At 41.9% G+C, this 16552-nt stretch overlaps 1 protein-coding gene across 1 annotated transcript in view; it reads left to right on the forward strand.

The window, feature by feature from the left end:
• iqgap3 (IQ motif containing GTPase activating protein 3) overlaps positions 1-12707 on the forward strand; it is a 37323-nt gene extending 24616 nt beyond the window's left edge. Inside the window, exons 26-38 of the mRNA XM_080425569.1 lie at positions 304-525; positions 981-1121; positions 1836-1920; positions 2302-2534; positions 2710-2842; positions 4953-5055; positions 5237-5387; positions 6628-6715; positions 8849-9061; positions 9621-9781; positions 10293-10400; positions 11309-11417; positions 11680-12707. Coding sequence (XP_080281695.1) covers positions 304-525; positions 981-1121; positions 1836-1920; positions 2302-2534; positions 2710-2842; positions 4953-5055; positions 5237-5387; positions 6628-6715; positions 8849-9061; positions 9621-9781; positions 10293-10400; positions 11309-11417; positions 11680-11793 — 1861 coding nt within the window. The 3' untranslated portion in view covers positions 11794-12707. The remainder of the gene's footprint in view (positions 1-303; positions 526-980; positions 1122-1835; positions 1921-2301; positions 2535-2709; positions 2843-4952; positions 5056-5236; positions 5388-6627; positions 6716-8848; positions 9062-9620; positions 9782-10292; positions 10401-11308; positions 11418-11679) is intronic.
• The last annotated feature ends 3845 nt before the right edge of the window (positions 12708-16552 follow it).

The raw sequence follows: 16552 nt of genomic DNA on the forward strand, positions 1-16552 counted from the left end.
ATGTGACAACCCGATAATTTACACACACAAGAAGTTTTTTCAGCTAAGCTATTTGTGGTAATAACGCAGGTGACCGGACGTTTGAGCAGTGAGCGCCTCAATGGTTGAATGGTTGATGGTTTGACCAGTGTTAAATTGCATGCTGTGTGCGAGCGCTATGAACATGATATCCAAAGCGCTCCTCAGCTCAAAAGGCGTTCTCTATGGACACGGTCCCTTATACACACACTTTGCTATTTCTTTTGAATAAATGGAAATCATCTCTCTTTGTGTCTGTCTCTCTCTCTCTCTCTCTGTGTCCAGGATGAAGGTAGACAGTCCATCGCAGGTCATCACAGGGAATCCAACGATAATAAAGATGCTGGTGAATTTCTATCGTCAGGTGAGATCCAACGCTCTGAGGGACATCCTGTCTCCTCCGATTACGGACATCCTGCAGGACAAGACCCTCAGCGTCAGAACGGACCCGGTGGAGATCTACAAGAACTGGATCAACCAAACAGAGAGTCAGACTGGAACCAAGAGGTAATGTATACTAATATACCGTCGCTTTCGGGCGGAAATCTTGTATGAGCAATACTGTTACTTTTCAGGAAATGGAAAAACGAATCTGTGTTCCAATGGGTCCAACGTAGTTATTATAGTCACAAGCTATTGTTAATATGTTTTATTTGTTCAATATTTATGAAACAAACAGACAGACTTAACCACTTTCACAATTGGACAAAAATAGCGAAAATAGCCAATCTACAAGCTCACAACACATGGCATCGCGACACGTTGTGAACTTGTACATTGACTATTTTCTCTACTTTTGCCCGACACTCTTAAGAGTGAAGAAGGGCGTTAATTTATGAAAAAACTAAAGAAAACATAAAAGGTTGAAATATGGAGATATTGAGTGTCTCTGGAGAGAAAATATAATTATGTAGAAAAAGTATAGTGTAATATATTACCTGCTGTTGTCTCGCTCTGGCTAGTTCTCTACCATACGAGGTGTCTCCAGAAGAGGCCATCTCTCACCCTGAGGTCCGTCGTCGTTTGGACATCGCCATGGTGACCCTCAAGAACCTCACGGATCGCGTCCTCAACGCCATCACATCCAACCTGCACAATCTACCGTAAGATTACCGTAAAACTAGCAACCTCTACAAACTGCAGACATCACATCGGTCATTATGATGTCAATCTACATTTAATTCCCGTTGATCCTAGAAGCACCTTCAGTATACGTTTTAGACTTTTTATACGTTTTTCACTGTATAGTTTATGTTGTGGTGGGTGTGTGTTATGTTATGTTTATTTTATGGACATCACAACCAGATGCATTGCTTAAAGGAGAATTCCGGACATTTTAAGTGTTATCTTTGATGTGTCGTTACTCACCTACCGACGTAAAAAGTGGCGTTGTTTTTTTCCAGAGATTCCCCTGTCGTCATTTTTTCAACCCCCTCCGTTGTCATAATGGGAGCGCGTGGCTTAGGGGAATTCGTCTATTATAACCGATGCAAAGTTATTTTTTTCTCTACTACTACTCATTGTAGAGTCTCATGATAGTCAAACATGCGCTGAAAGTTCCTGAGAGGCTACCGCTAACGCCGAACGATTTAACACTGGTTGCTTGTTTCTCTACCTGGCAACACCAAGTTGCCAGGTTCTGGAAAGAAACAAGCAACCAGTGTTAAATCGTCCAAATGAGTTCTTGCAAATGGGAACAATACAATCACCATTTGTTGAAGCTCTTGTAGTTGCTCTACCAGAGCTCTGACGTCTACAGTAACACCCAGTCCAGAAAACAGAGGTGAAACATTTTTAAACACAACATTTTGTGTTAGATATGGGATGCGCTACACAGCCAAGGTGCTCAGAGATGCCCTGCAGGAGAAGTTCCCAGAGGCCAGTGAGGAAGAACTGTACAAGGTAAATAAACTGCTACTAACTCTACAAGTTAAATGACTTGATACCAACTCTACAAGGTAATAATGTCTTTAACCCATTAAGACCTGTGGCCGATTCTACAAATGCCTTCTAATTCACTAGTTCTCAAACTTTTTCGTGCCAAGGACCCCCAAAATGATATGTATTTGGCCCTGCAACCCCATCTGAAAATGTTTTGTGCGAGGGACCCCCCCAGAAGAGAAGACTTTTGTGTTCAAAAGTTCAAACTTTTTCAAAATCTCTCTGTGTCTCCATCTCGATCAATAAATAAGTAAATAAATAAAAATGACACAGAAGCTTTCCTTGTTTTAATAACTTCATACCAACTCTACAATTTAATAATGTCTTAATATTATTTTCCAGATTGTAGGTAATCTGATCTACTATCGCTACATGAATCCTGCCATCGTGGCTCCAGAAGGCTTCGACGTGGTCGACCGCGCCGCCGGCTCGGTCCTGTTACCGGAGCAACGGCGAATCCTGGGCTCCGTGGCCCGCCTCCTTCAACAGGCCGCCGCCCACAAACACTTCCAGGGAGACTCCGCCCACCTGCTGTCTCTAAACGACTACATTACCCACAACCACCAAAAGTTCAGGTCAGCTTGACCACCAGCAGGAAAGAACACAAGTTTTAGATTGAGAGATGGATTTGTTTTGTTTTGTTTTTCATTTGAACTTAAGTCACTGTACCAAGACTAGGACTGTCTCACTGTTTCGTTAAATTAAATTAAAATGTCTATTGTCACAAATGGCGTGTGTGTGTGTGTGCAGGAGGTTCCTGCGTGCAGTGTGTGACGTTCCAGAGCCAGAGGAGCGTTTCAGCATGGATGAATACTCTGAGCTGGTTATCCTCAATAAACCAGTCATCTATGTGTCTGTCAGCGAGATCATCAACACCCACCAGGTAAACCCATTCACCTGCTAACTAGTTCAGCTCAGTTACTCACCAGGTAACTCACTCACCTGCTAACTACTCAGCAGGCATTTAGAATTAACCTAGAACAGGGGTCTTCAACGTTTTCGTCCCAAGGACCCCCTAGCTGAGAGAGAGATGACACAGGGACCTCCTCTATATTGTATAAAATTGTGTTTCAGATTAAATTTTTTTTTTTTACTTGGCTGCTCTTTTTTTCCCTCTACACCTATACCTCTTTGCCAAAAAATAGCAGATCTACAAGCTCACAATTTGTATAAACCCCTGTGAGACCCCTGACCTAGAAGCTAGCGTCTCACAGGACTCAAGTCAACTATTGTTCTTGAATGTCATTATCGCCTTGATGGAAATTCTGCTTGCATTATATACACATCTAGACTCTGTTAGAACCAACATAGTTAAACTCATATACTCTACCTAGACTGTCATTAGACTCTTGTACACTTGTTAGTCTCTACATGGAGTTGAATTCATAATATACCTAATCAATATCATAAGGGGTTAAAAAATAAAAATGGAATTAGGGCGCAGGACATAAAAAGTGGGGTCTGGGGACCCCCAGGGGTTATTGGGGGGGGGGGGGGCTTCCATGGGGTCCCCAGCCAAATGTGTCTGTTCAGAAATAGCAGATATACAAGCTCCCAATGCGTCACTTCTTGCCTTCAATTTGGGGGTCCTTGACATGAAAGAGTGTGAGAACCACTGCAATGTTATGGGTGCTTGGGTGGTGCAGTGGGAAAGCTAGGGGTTTGAATGCTCCTCAGGCTTGGCCAGGCATCCATATGAGCAGCACAGTATTAGTTGCCTGTCAGCAGGGCTCAAGAGTTCAAAACTTTAAATCCCTATCTGAGTGGATCAGATTTGGGTTTTGGGTGTTAAAAGATATTATTTGAATAATCAAACATATTTCTTATGTTTGCTGAGATAATTCTGTCATCACAGAGTGGATATCCAAGTGATCCCAATTCAGTTTTCTTTTTTTTGTAACTACTCACAATCAGAATCTGATCCACTTGGATATGGATTTTAACTTTTGAACTCTTGTAGGGCAGGGTTCTTCAATGTTTTTCAGGCCACAGACCCCTTGGCTGAGAGAGAGAGAGAGATGAAGCAGGGACCTCTACAACATACAGTGTGTAAAATTGTGCAGCAGATCAAACTATTTCATAGACGGCTTCATAGACTTGTTTGACAGCACTATCATCACTGTGTTGAGTGAATTAATGTTGTTTATGTTGGATTCATGTTAATGTGTATTTTCAGACCTTTAACCACTTAAACACTCAATACTTAGTCAAATTGACCGTTGGCTCTGTACTTGGTCTGCTCTTTTTCCCCTCTACACCAAATATCTTTGCCAAAAATAGCCGATCTACAAGCTCACAACGCCTCGTTGTGAGCGTTATTTTTGGCTAATGTTCCCCTCAGAATAGGGATTCTAGGGTTCAAGTGCTTCATGTAAAAAAAAATCACACCCAGTGAAGTGGGCGGTGTGGTCATCACAGTGATGGAAGAAAAGTAATATTGTGGACCAACCATTGTACACCCCTAACTTAAAAAAAACACAAATGTGTTTTTTTTTAAAGTGCATAGTCCTATTTATAGGGCTATGCACATGTGTCATGTTTCACTAGCCAATCACAGTCCTGAATAGACTGTGATTGGCCAATCACGGTGCAGGGTTAGGGGGGTACAATGGTGGCCAATCACAGCGCAGGGTTGGGGGGGTGCAATGGGACCCCCTGTCCAAACCTCACATATAGGGGCGGTTTCACCGCCCAAAAAAAAGATCCAATCACTCAAAGATTTGGCGGCCCCCCTTTAGTAACTCTGAGAACCCCCTAGGGTACCCGGACCCCCTGTTGGAAGACCCCTGTTGCAGGGTGTTCCTGCACACGTGCTGTGTCCTCCCGGTGAGGTTCCTCACTGGCAGCTGAACCAGTAGTGTCAGCAATGACCAGACACCACTGTGTGAGAGATTTGGGAATTGGCATAACTAGATGGGGGGGGGGGGGGGGAGGCGGAATAATTGGTAAGTAATCTTAATAAATAATATCTGTGTGTTTGTGTGTGTTTGTAGCTTCTGTTGAATCATCAGGACTCTCTGTGTTCCGACCCCAACGATCCTCTGTCGGTTCTACTGAGAGACCTGGGGAAGGTCCCAACCATGCAGGAACTGGGTGGTGAGGATCAGAGCCTTTCCTTGTTTCATTAATTTCTGCTAATTATACCTTTTTATAATTATTTCTTTCCTTTTGTATTGGATTTGGTGCAAAAATAAAGAATAACTAAATGTCTTTCCAGACCTGTGTAAATACGCTCAGATTGACTGGATGTTAATGATGAACGGTTTGTCCTGTGCAGGCGAGCCAACGGGTGGTAGCGGACCGTCAGAGACCTGGTCCGAGTCCAGTCTGAACCACACCAGTAAGATGGATGTTTCTCTGACTCTCACCAGCAAGTTTGACATCTTTGCCGACTCAGCTGAGCCTGATGCCAGAGGAGTGCTGCTCAGGTACGGCACAACAACGCTACATCATAGAATAACGTAATGCTAGAGCAGGATTTTACAGAGAAAATATTAATATCGTCCCCACTTCATTTTCTGTCGAGGTAAATTTGCACGTGAAAATTGTCCTCTGCATTTAACCCACCCCACTGCCTATGTGGGCAAGTGGCATTAAGCCAGCGCCAAGCGGAAGCAGTTAGGGGTTAAGTCTTGCTCAGGGACACTTTTACACAAAGACCAGGGGCTGGGGGAAGGCCAACCGATGAGCAGTGGTGGAAAAAGTACTCAAATGTTTTACTTAAGTAAAAGTATCATACTGCAATGTAGAAGTACTCTACTCTACTGTTACAAGTAAAAGTCCAGAATTCAAAATTTACTTCAAGTAGAAAAGTATTGGTATCCAAATGTACTTAAAGTACCAAAAGTAAAAGTACTAAAATGTTTGAAAATAGCAGCTCAACAAGCTCACAATGCGACACGTTGTGATGTGTTTTTGAAATATTGAGCGATACACATCAAGTGTTTTTTTTTAAATGACATGGCATTGTCAAAATGGATACACACACTGGTTTGCACTGCACCTTCCAAAATCAAAAATATTTTATCTCTGCTACTCTAAGCCCTTGTGTCCATCAGGCTATTTTCAAATAGCCTAGGTATAAAATAGGGCTAAAGTGGTTAATGTATGTTTTATAATTTATACCTGCAAAGTAACTAGTAACTAAAGTTTCAAATAATTGTGGTGGAGTACAATATTTGTCTCTGAGATGTAGTGGAGTAGAAGTAGAAGTATTGAAACTTGGAAATACTCCAGTAAAGTAAACATGCCTCAAAACTGTATTTAATGTAAAGTAAGCCTTGCCAAGCCATGTGGCCCATAGATAGCTCCTGTTACTGTAGCGTGAGGCAGCTTGATTTACAACAAGTACACCCCCTGGACATGACGCTAGTATGTCGCAGGGACTTACTTCAATCCAACCCTTGATGCTGAGTGCCAAGCAGGGAGGCATTGAGTCCCATTCTACTAGTCTTTTCACCCAGAGATTAAGACCTGGCCCTCGGTATTAACACTTGTGTGTGTGTGTGTGTGTGTGTGTGTGTGTGTGTGTGTGTGTGTGTGTGTGTGTGTGTGTGTGTGTGTGTGTGTGTGTGTGTGTGTGTGTGTGTGTGTGTGTGTGTGTGTGTGTGTGTGTGTGTGTGTGTGTGTGTGTGTGTGTGTGTGTGTGTGTGTGTGTGTGTGTCTCAGCACCAAGCAGTTGATCATTGATGTGATAAGGACGCAGCCAGGAGACTCTCTCGCGGAGGTACTGAGATCATCCACGTCGCACAATCAGGTACACTTTACACACACACACACTCACTCTCGATGTGATGCTGATACACGCTGACCCCATTTGCACCCTGCATTAAAATGTGATCCAGATAAGGAAGAACACATGTTAGTGCGAGGTGTAAAAAGGCAGATCGGATCACAGTGGAAAAAGCCCACCACCGATCTGGCGGTGGGCTGGCTCACATTCTGTGATTGGATCTGCCAGGTGTAAACGCATTGTTTACCCAGATATCATATCCAGAGATGGATCACATTTTAAGCACTAATGCCCTATGTCGTTGCTGTCGGGCAGAAACCTCTTATCTCCATATTTTAACTTTTGGTTTTTTTTCGTAAATGAATGCCCTACTCATCAAACGTAGCAGATCTACGAGCTCAAAACGAGCTTGTTGATCTGCTACTTTTTCTATTTTTGAATCCTGAAAAGTAACAGTTTTGGACATATGAGGATTCCACCCGACAGAGAAGATATTTTGTTGTAACACTGATCGAATGATTCGTAGGAATATGCAAATACATTTGCCTAAACATGAAACTCTACTGTAGCAGTTATTACGTTATCAGAGTGAACTATGTCAAGTCTGAAAAAAGATATTGGCATTTATTTAGCTGCCAACACGAAGGTAAAGACCTAATCAGCATGTGGGTCTATGCCTTGCTAACATTGTGTGCTGTTCAATGAATTGATAGATGGTTTTTATAGATAACGTCCCCATCTTTGCGTTTTTAAAACACAACAAACATACAAACCTTCATTTGAAAACGTCAGAAAGCTTTGTGCCCTAATTTCTTATTGTGTTAGTCAGACTAAATGTCACATTTTTGATTTTATTACTGAACTATGATGATATACCCTGTTTGTTGTTGTATATGTTTTTCCTGTATAAACAGGGAGTGCATATACAACCAGATAACTATAGAATCTTTTAATTGCAAAAGTGCAAAAAGTGACATGGTGTAAAATGCGACGCAGAGAGTGGATGTTTCGGTCCTCAGACCATCATCAACACAGTGTTGATTTTCTGTTGTTTATGGACTTTTTGGGGATATTTTTGGGGGCTTTTCTGCCTTTATTTATAGTTTATAGTGGAGATGGACAGGGAACAGGGAGAGAGCGATGAGGAGGGACATGCAGCATTGATCGTCGGGTACGGGCCTCGAACCCGCAATGCGCTTTCAGGCTGCGTTAGAGCCTAGGTGCCCAAACCGCTAGACCAGCGGTTCGGGCCGTTTGTGGACTTTTAACCATTAAAACGGGGGAAAGCATCTGCGTCATTTTAGATTTTAGCGTTGGCTATTAAAAAATAGCAGATATACAAGCTCACAGTGCGTCACTTTGTGCCGCGCTGTGAGCTTGTACATCTGCTATTTTTGAACTTTTTTTGTTGTGTGAGAACTACTGATTTGGAAGGCATTTAAAGATTCGGCCTCAGGTCTTAATCCATTTAGACCGGGAACGCAGCTGTGTCATTTTAAGATTTCTTTGGGCTATTAAAAAATAGCAGATATACAAGCTCATAGCGCGGCACCGAGTGCAGCGCTATGAGCTTGTAGATCTGCTATTTTTGAAAAATTGTGAAACTTTGTGCAAATCTTTGAATATAATATATATTTTTTTAAAGCGAACATTTGTAACTAAAATCTTTGCTTCTGGGGATCTCTGGAACAACATATTTTGAGATATTTTTTGCTTTTTTATGTTTCATATTTTGTATATATATTTTAAAAAAAAAGGATTTAGAAAACATTTTTAGAATCGGCCTCAGGTCTTAATGGGTTTTAAGCTAACCTCGGTCCCAGCCTCACTCATCTGCGAAAAGAAGAGCCTGGTCACGACCTAAAGCAGCGAGTGTCTAGGAAGTCCTGAGTGGACAGGAATTCCGTTTCCCCCGGAAATGATATTTTTAATCACAACACTCGTTTCATTCACGGAGAATGTTAACAGATTTGTAAAGCATCAACGTCATTTCCTTTGGCGGTTCTTCCATCAAATTCAATCATTTCCGGTTGTCAACTTCCTAGACAACCAACATCCCAGGTCTTGCCCAGCCTAGTTTTAAGCTGGCCTCGTACCTGTCTTCAGCCTTAGTAAGCCTTGAATTTAGAGTGCAAACTGTTCTCTCTTTCTGAACAGGAAGTGCATCATGGTCTGCTGATGCAGCGTCGCGCTCAGAGAGACGCCCAGACGCCCGAGAAGATGAAGCGCAACCAGTCTCTGGTCGCCGACGGCAACCTGAGCCTGGAGGAGAAGAAGAGGAAGATTCAGAGGAGTCTACGTCGCCTGGAGATGCTGGGGGTCCTGACCCCGCCAAACTCCCACACACAAATACTGCAGCTCATCGCCAAGGTAACACACACACACACTCGCACGCTTCTCTACATCAGTGGTTCTCAAACTGTTTAATTTCAAGGGTTCCCATTTTGGTAGGCATTAGGCCAGTAGTTCTCCAACTTTTTCGTGCCAAGAACTTTTGATTAATTTCGTTTTTTTTTTTGTTGAAAATTGATATGTATTTGGCTGTGGACCCCCATCTGAAAATGGACCAACCATGGACCCCCATAACTCTGGTCAGACCCACAAGGGTCCATTTGGTTCCATTTGTACCATTTTGTGGAACCCCCTCAAGAACCCCACTGCTCTAAACACTTTATCCCTGCCATCCCCTATTTTCTAAAATATATCAAAATCTTTAAAAATGTAATTACAAAATTAGCAGATCTACAAGCTCTCACCGTGTCATGATGTGCCACGTTGCGAGCTTGTAGGTCTGCTATTTTCTCTATTTGTCATTCAACAAAGTACTGTATATGTAAGTGGTTAACATAGTTTGAAAGTGATCATTTTCTCCTCTCCTCTCCTCTCCTCTCCTCTCCTCTCCTCTCCTCTCCTCTCCTCTCCTCTCCAGGATATTCGTTATCAGAGGCTGTATCGTCAGCGGCGCCAGGCAGAACTAATCAAACTCAGACAGACTCTGGTCAGCCTTCAGAATAAAAGCTCCCTGTACAACCAGCAGGCTGATTACTACAACCAGTACATCAACACCTGTCTGGACAGCCTGACTAACAGGTACACACACACACACACACACACACTCACACTCACACTCACACTCACACTCACACTCACTCAACCGGAATCTTTCCTAAAAATCTTTTTTAACCATAAAACAACCATTTGTCTTGTGAGGACCAGAAACATTGGGGACATTGGGCCCTCAAGTACAGTAATACAAGTAGACACACAGACACACACTTCTCTACATTGTACTGAACCACTTAAACCCCAGCGTCCGTATTGTGAGAAGCTTTCAATGTGTCGCAGCGCAACGCATTGTGAGCTTGTAGATCTGCTATTTTCTGCCAACATATAATCATGTAGAGCTAACACAGAAATTACACTAGTATAGGGCCCTGAGGGACTCCGGTCAACCATATAGGCCCTGACATCCCAATTTTTGGAAAATGTATAAAGTTTTCAAAAAGTTAAATCTAAATATACTGTTGTTACCCTGCTGGTCTGGAATCAGATCTGTACTGTGTCTAACCAGTGCTGTGTGTGCGTTTGTGCGTGTTTCCAGTAAGGTGTCCAGTAAGAGGAAGAACAAAGCTCCTGCTCTCACCTACACCGCTGCTCGACTCCACCAGAAAGGAGTCCTGCTGGAGATAGAAGACCTGCCTGTCACACAGTGAGCACACACCCACACACACACACACACACACACACACACACACACACACACACACACACACACACACAATCAAGTATCATATCGTTGCTGTCGGGCAGAAACCTTATCTGCATATTAACCTTTTGTGTTTTTTTCGTAAATTAACGCCCTACTTGATCATACTACAGCATCACACAAAAGTAGCAGATCTACAAGCTCGAAACGCGGTGTGAAGCGATGCGTTTTGAGCTTGTCGATCTGCTACTTATGCTTTGAGTTTGAATCCTGTAACAGTTTTGGACATATGAGGTTTCCACCCGACAGAGACCAAATACTTTAGTAGGCCTAATGTATCAAATACTTAAAGGTAAGGCAAGTGATATTCCTTTGTTAAAATAAGTTTTCAATAGCTCTATATTCTGTACTCATTGCTATAGAGTTTGTTCTCCATGTCTCTCCAGCTCTCTTTATTAAACAGAAAATGCATTTTCAGGTCAGGATACCAATTATATCCAATTAGGATGGAGAATTAAATGAGCCAGGATACAGATTAAACAAGTGAAATTGGAAGTGATGACGCAAAGAAACGGAATACTATAAAAATGTAACTGATAATTAAAAAAAATGGGTACTCTCTTGATAGGCTGACATTTTGCAACTCACCTGAAAATGTATTTTCTGTTTATTAAAGAGCTGGATAGATGGGGAAACCCCTGTTACTGAACAAACACTTTATAGCAATGATTACAAATATAGTGTATTTAATAAATAAATAAGTGTTTTAACCAAACAAATTCACTTACCCTACCTTTTTAATGTACCATATATATATTTATTTTATTATGTTTTGTTGTGCAATGTTATGTTGTTATAGGGATATTTAACCCTGTCTGTGTCTTAACTCTCCTATCCGTCTGGTCTCTCAGGTTCAAGAACGTGACCTTTGACATCTGTCCCACGGAAGAGGGCGGAACGTTCCAGGTTAAAACTCGTTTTCTCGGAGTGGACATGGAAAAGTTCCCCCTCAAATACCAGGTGAGTACCCAGGTAGAATAGGCGTTGTGAGCTTGTAGATCGGCTATTTTCACAATGTTTGCCTATTTCTCACGTATTTGCCAATTTGGCCAATTTGGTATTAAAAAGGTCTTAAAGTCATTCAATTGTAACTTAAGAAAATGTACAGATACCCTGACACTTATACTATATGTTGGTTTGTTTATTGTTTAGTGAGAAAACAATGTTACACATTAAGCTAATCATCTGGGGACCCCGCAAAATAATGTGTGCGTGTGTGTAGGAGCTGCTCCAGTTGCAGTATGAGGGCGTGTCGGTGATGAAGATGTTCGATAAAGCCAAAATCAACGTCAACCTTCTCATCTTCCTCCTCAACAAGAAATTCTTCAAGAAATGAGATGAAAACTTCCATTTATTATTATTTTGTATTTATCGAACCTCTTTCAAGCTAATCATTTACTTTATATAAACAGTTGGCACACGGTCATAACGACTCAACACTTGTTAACATCTGATCAGGGAACAGTTACTAATTCAGTGTTTTTTTTAAAGGATTGGATTAAAGGGATAATGTAAATAAGCATATTGATCTGAACTAGGGCCAGTCTGTTATATCCATACTGGTTCCCAGTAAGATGGTCTCAGGGAAAGATCTGATTGGGAGAGAGAATTCTTTATCGTTTGGCCGGCGGCCAATCAGATTTCATCTAGCTGAATCGGTTCCTTGAAGGTGATAGGCTGTCGTCTCAGCATCACCCGAGTGTTGTTAAAGATAATCTTTATATTTCGATACTATACAACTACAGTATACACTCCAGTCATGTATTTTATTGTTTATTATTTAACCTATATAACTGTGTCAATGTCTTTGTATGTCAATGTTGTTTTTCTACCACTGTGGTCTCGCATCACACATAGTAAGCACACTCCAAGCATATATCGTCTCTGTCGGGCGGAAACCTCACATGTCCAAAACAGTTACTTTTCAGGATTCAAATTCAAAAATGGAAAAAGTAGCAGATCTACAAGCTCAACGCGCGTCGCTTCGCGCCGCGTTTTGAGCTTGTGGATCTGCTTCTTTTGATGCTTCTGTGTGATGCTGTAGTATGATTGTAGTTAATTTACAAAAAAAAACACAGTTAGAACATGGAGATAAGAGGTTTCTGCCCGACCACAAATAAGAGCACTCTAACATTAACTCTATATGGAATTAAGTCTACTCCAACTAACTACATTATGGAATAAGAACACTCCAACATAAACCAACATTAACTCTATAGAATTAAGTCCACTCCAACAAACTATATGGAATAAGAGCACTCTAACATTAACTCTATATGAATAAGTCCAGTCTAACATCAACTCTGGTAAAGGGTCAGTCTGTGTGTGCGGTAGAGCCTAGATGTTCCTGGGAATGTAACCTTTCTAAAAGACCTGGCTCAGGTCTTAATTTAGTCATCAGTGGAACACACTGCCCTCTCCTGGGTGAAACCTGTAAATACTTTGTTCCTTTATCTGTTTGTGTGTGTGTGTGTGTGGTATGTGGTGTTTTCTATCTGAATGTATTTTATATGTACTGTGCGTCTTTTCAAATCAACACTTGTACACTCCTAAGACTTTGTGGCTTAGTATACACTTTTTAATATAACAAAATATATATGTGAACTTTTTGTTTAAGAAGTTTTTTTTATCAAACACCTTCCTACTTTTATACCAATAAATGCACTATTCGATTGAATGAGCTCTGTGTTGTGTTGATGTGCATGTTCAGTTCTGATCAAGGCATACTGTATGTCAGTGGTTCTTAAAGTGGGGTACGGGGACCCCCAGGGGTCCTGGCGGGGGCGGGTTCCATGGGGTCCCCAGCAAAAGTAGTTATATAGCATCACAGTCATTTTAACCACTTTATCCATTTATATGTTGCCTATTCAAAAATAGCAGATCTACAAGCTCACAGCGTGTCACTTTGTGCCGCAATGCGAGCTGCTTTTTTTTAGATTAATTTTTTTACACAAATAAGTCTTCTGGGGGGGGGGAGTGGGTCCCTGGCACAAAACGGTTTCAGATGGGGTTCCGTGGCCAAATACATATCAATTTGGGGGTCCTTGACACAAACAAGTTTGAGAACCACTGCTGTATGTAGTCGAGGAGACAGCGCCACCAAAGCCTGACCCGGTGTATGAGCTGCTGGAATATTGCAAGAGTGATCCACAATCATCTAGACCAGTTATAAAGTGGGGTACGAGTACCCTTGGGGGTACGTGGGTTGGTCTGGGGGGTATGCAAAATAAGCCTGATTTACTTTCCTAAAAAAAACAGTGCTGTTGAATAGCTGACTGCAATCTCGTTCCCACAAAAAATACATGCACCAGAAAATTATGTTTTGAAAATTTTCATTTTTCACAACTTTTCTGCGACACTTGTATGATGAAGTAGGGCATTCATTTACGATAATGTACGGCATCAGTATGTATTGCAAGGTTGGATTTGTAAAAAAAAACTACTAAAAACAGGGAAGAACATTTTCTTAACTTAAAGGGTAAGTGATATTTTTTGTTTAAAACAAAAAGAAGGGAAGAAAAAAAAAGATGCTATAATAATAATAATATGCTAACAAAAAAAGAAGGGAAGAGAGACAAGGTATCTACATATTGGCACAGCATATCCATCCAAACATGTACGTTTTAGAAATAAGGTGCGTGAGCATAGCAGCTGGTATACTGTTCTAGCCTCGCATAGCCAGACTATATCACTGCGTGGATATGAGTCTGGTGCTTCCATGAGGATGTTTTTTTTCCCAAGGGGCGGGATCAAAACAATGGCCCTCGACGCAATTGGTTAGACCTACAACCAACTACCAATTACAGTCTCCCATATTTGAATACTGGGCCCTGATTGGTCACCCACGTCTTCTGGAGCAGGAAATGGATTCTCTATGGAGCGGTGCCAGACCCAAATTGCAGAGTACAATTTTTTTTTGCACTCGCAGATTCGTCTGGTCCTAGGCTAATACTGTTCATGATGTTAGTGCAAGAAGAGTATCAGTGTGTCGTACATGAGGTGCAGACTGCAGAGTATCGGCAAGTGTCAAGTTCAACCAGAAAGTCCACAAAATGTTGCTTTACTGGTGTAATCCACAGGTAGGTCCATGAGGAAAGCAAAAGGTCAACCTGATGACAGGCGTGGTCATGCCTTGTTCATGCAAAGCAGAGGCATGGACCCCCAGCAAATACTACATCAGTATGTACTTCTTACTACAAGGAGTAGCATGTAGTATACAGTGTAATACTGCATAAGTGTGTATTGTACACTATTTGTAGTAATAGCTGGCTGCCTGCCTGGGGCTAATTTGGGTATATTGTGTATTCACGGACCGGTATGGTGCCTAAGGGGCGACCTGCTAGATAAGTGTTCCTCTGTATGTCCCCTGTGTGTGTGTGTGTGTGTGTGTGTGTGTGTGTGTGTGTGTGTGTGTGTGTGTGTGTGTGTGTGTGTGTGTGTGTGTGTGTGTGTGTGTGTGTGTGTGTGTGTGTGTGTGTGTGTGTGTGTGTGTGTGTGTGTGCCTGCACACAACCACTAGGGGGCCACAAAAAAAATCACACCCAGTGTGAAGTGGGCGGTGTGGTCATCACAGTGGTCATCATAGTGATGGAAGCTCACTTCCAAAAAAAAAAGATTTTTGTAAGTGCATAATCCTATTTATAGGTTATTAATGTCATCATGTGTCTCGCTAGCCAATCACAGTGCTGAATAGAGTCAGCCAATCACAGTACAGGAAAGTGGGCCAAGTGGGCCAATCACAGTGCAGGAAACTAATACTAATGAGGTGTCCCAACCCCACTTATAGGGGCGGCTACACCGCCCAAAAATATTGTAATTATGTCATGTATCTCCTATCCAACAACTAGCGTTATTATTTTATGCAATAAAAAAATGACAAAATGATTTTATAATGGGGGTGTTTGGGGAGGCCACCAAAAAAAATCTTGCTTAGGGCCACGAAAATCCTAGGGCCGGCCCTGCTTAGAAGTCACAATAACACATCCACCGTCCCACCATTCTCCATATTTGGGCAAGACCGCCGTCATCCTCAATATGACGATGTCCAAGATCCACATCCACTGTTATGTGTTCTGTCGCTGTTAGTCATGGCTGCCAGTACTGAATAACAGTTAAGTTTCATAACGTCTTCAGACTAGGACTTTAGTTCTAAAATGTACAGGGTGTGTTGAAACCTCCAAAGACGATGATATGATCTCCCACCGTGCAACAGCACATATCATACATGTGTGAACACGGCTCTTTCCCCTTGGGCTTAACCTTCTTCCAGGTGAGGGTCTCTGGATTGACTTTCCACAGATTATTCGAGGTCTGATTGGGACCACCAAATATGTACATCTCTCCATTGTGGGCAAAGGCTGAATGACCCTAAGTACTGTACTTAAGCACAATTTTGAGGTATTGTTTTACTTTACTGGAGTATTTCCAATTGTCTATACTTTTACTTCTACTCCACTACATCTCAGAGGCAAATATTGTACTTTTACTCCACTACAATTATTTGAAAACTTTACTTACTAGTTTCTTTGCAGATATAAATGATTACATTATAAAACATACATTAACCACTTTAGCCCTATTTTATACAGGGGCTATTTGAAACTAGCCGATCTACAAGCTCACAACGCGTCGCGATGCGACGCGTTGTGAGCTTGTAGATCTGCTATTTTCAGTCATTTTTGCACTTTTACTTTGGTACTTTAAGTACATTTTGATACCAATACTATTGTACTTTTACTCAAGTAAATTCTGAATTCCGACCTTCACTTGTAACAGAGTACTTCTACATTGCAGTATTGATACTTTTACTTAAGTAAAACTTTTGAATACTTTTTCCACCACTGACAGGGGACAGGCGGTGATTATGTGGTCGGCAGTCTGCTCAAGCACCCCGCACTCGCATGCTGCGCTGTCTGCCAACAAGCCCCATTTCTTCAAAGATGATTTGAAGCAGCCGACCCCGATACATAGGCGGTTCAGCAGCAGGGTCCATCGCCAGCGTGGTCGATCTTCTTCGAATGCCATCTCCCAGGTCCCGGATGAAATGGTGGAGACTGTCGAGTCTGCTTGGGGTTTGCTGCCTTAGTTGTAGTTTA

Source organism: Gymnoscopelus braueri (genome assembly GCF_963280865.1).
Source record: "Gymnoscopelus braueri genome assembly, chromosome: 4".
In the NCBI taxonomy this organism is placed as follows: domain Eukaryota; kingdom Metazoa; phylum Chordata; class Actinopteri; order Myctophiformes; family Myctophidae; genus Gymnoscopelus; species Gymnoscopelus braueri.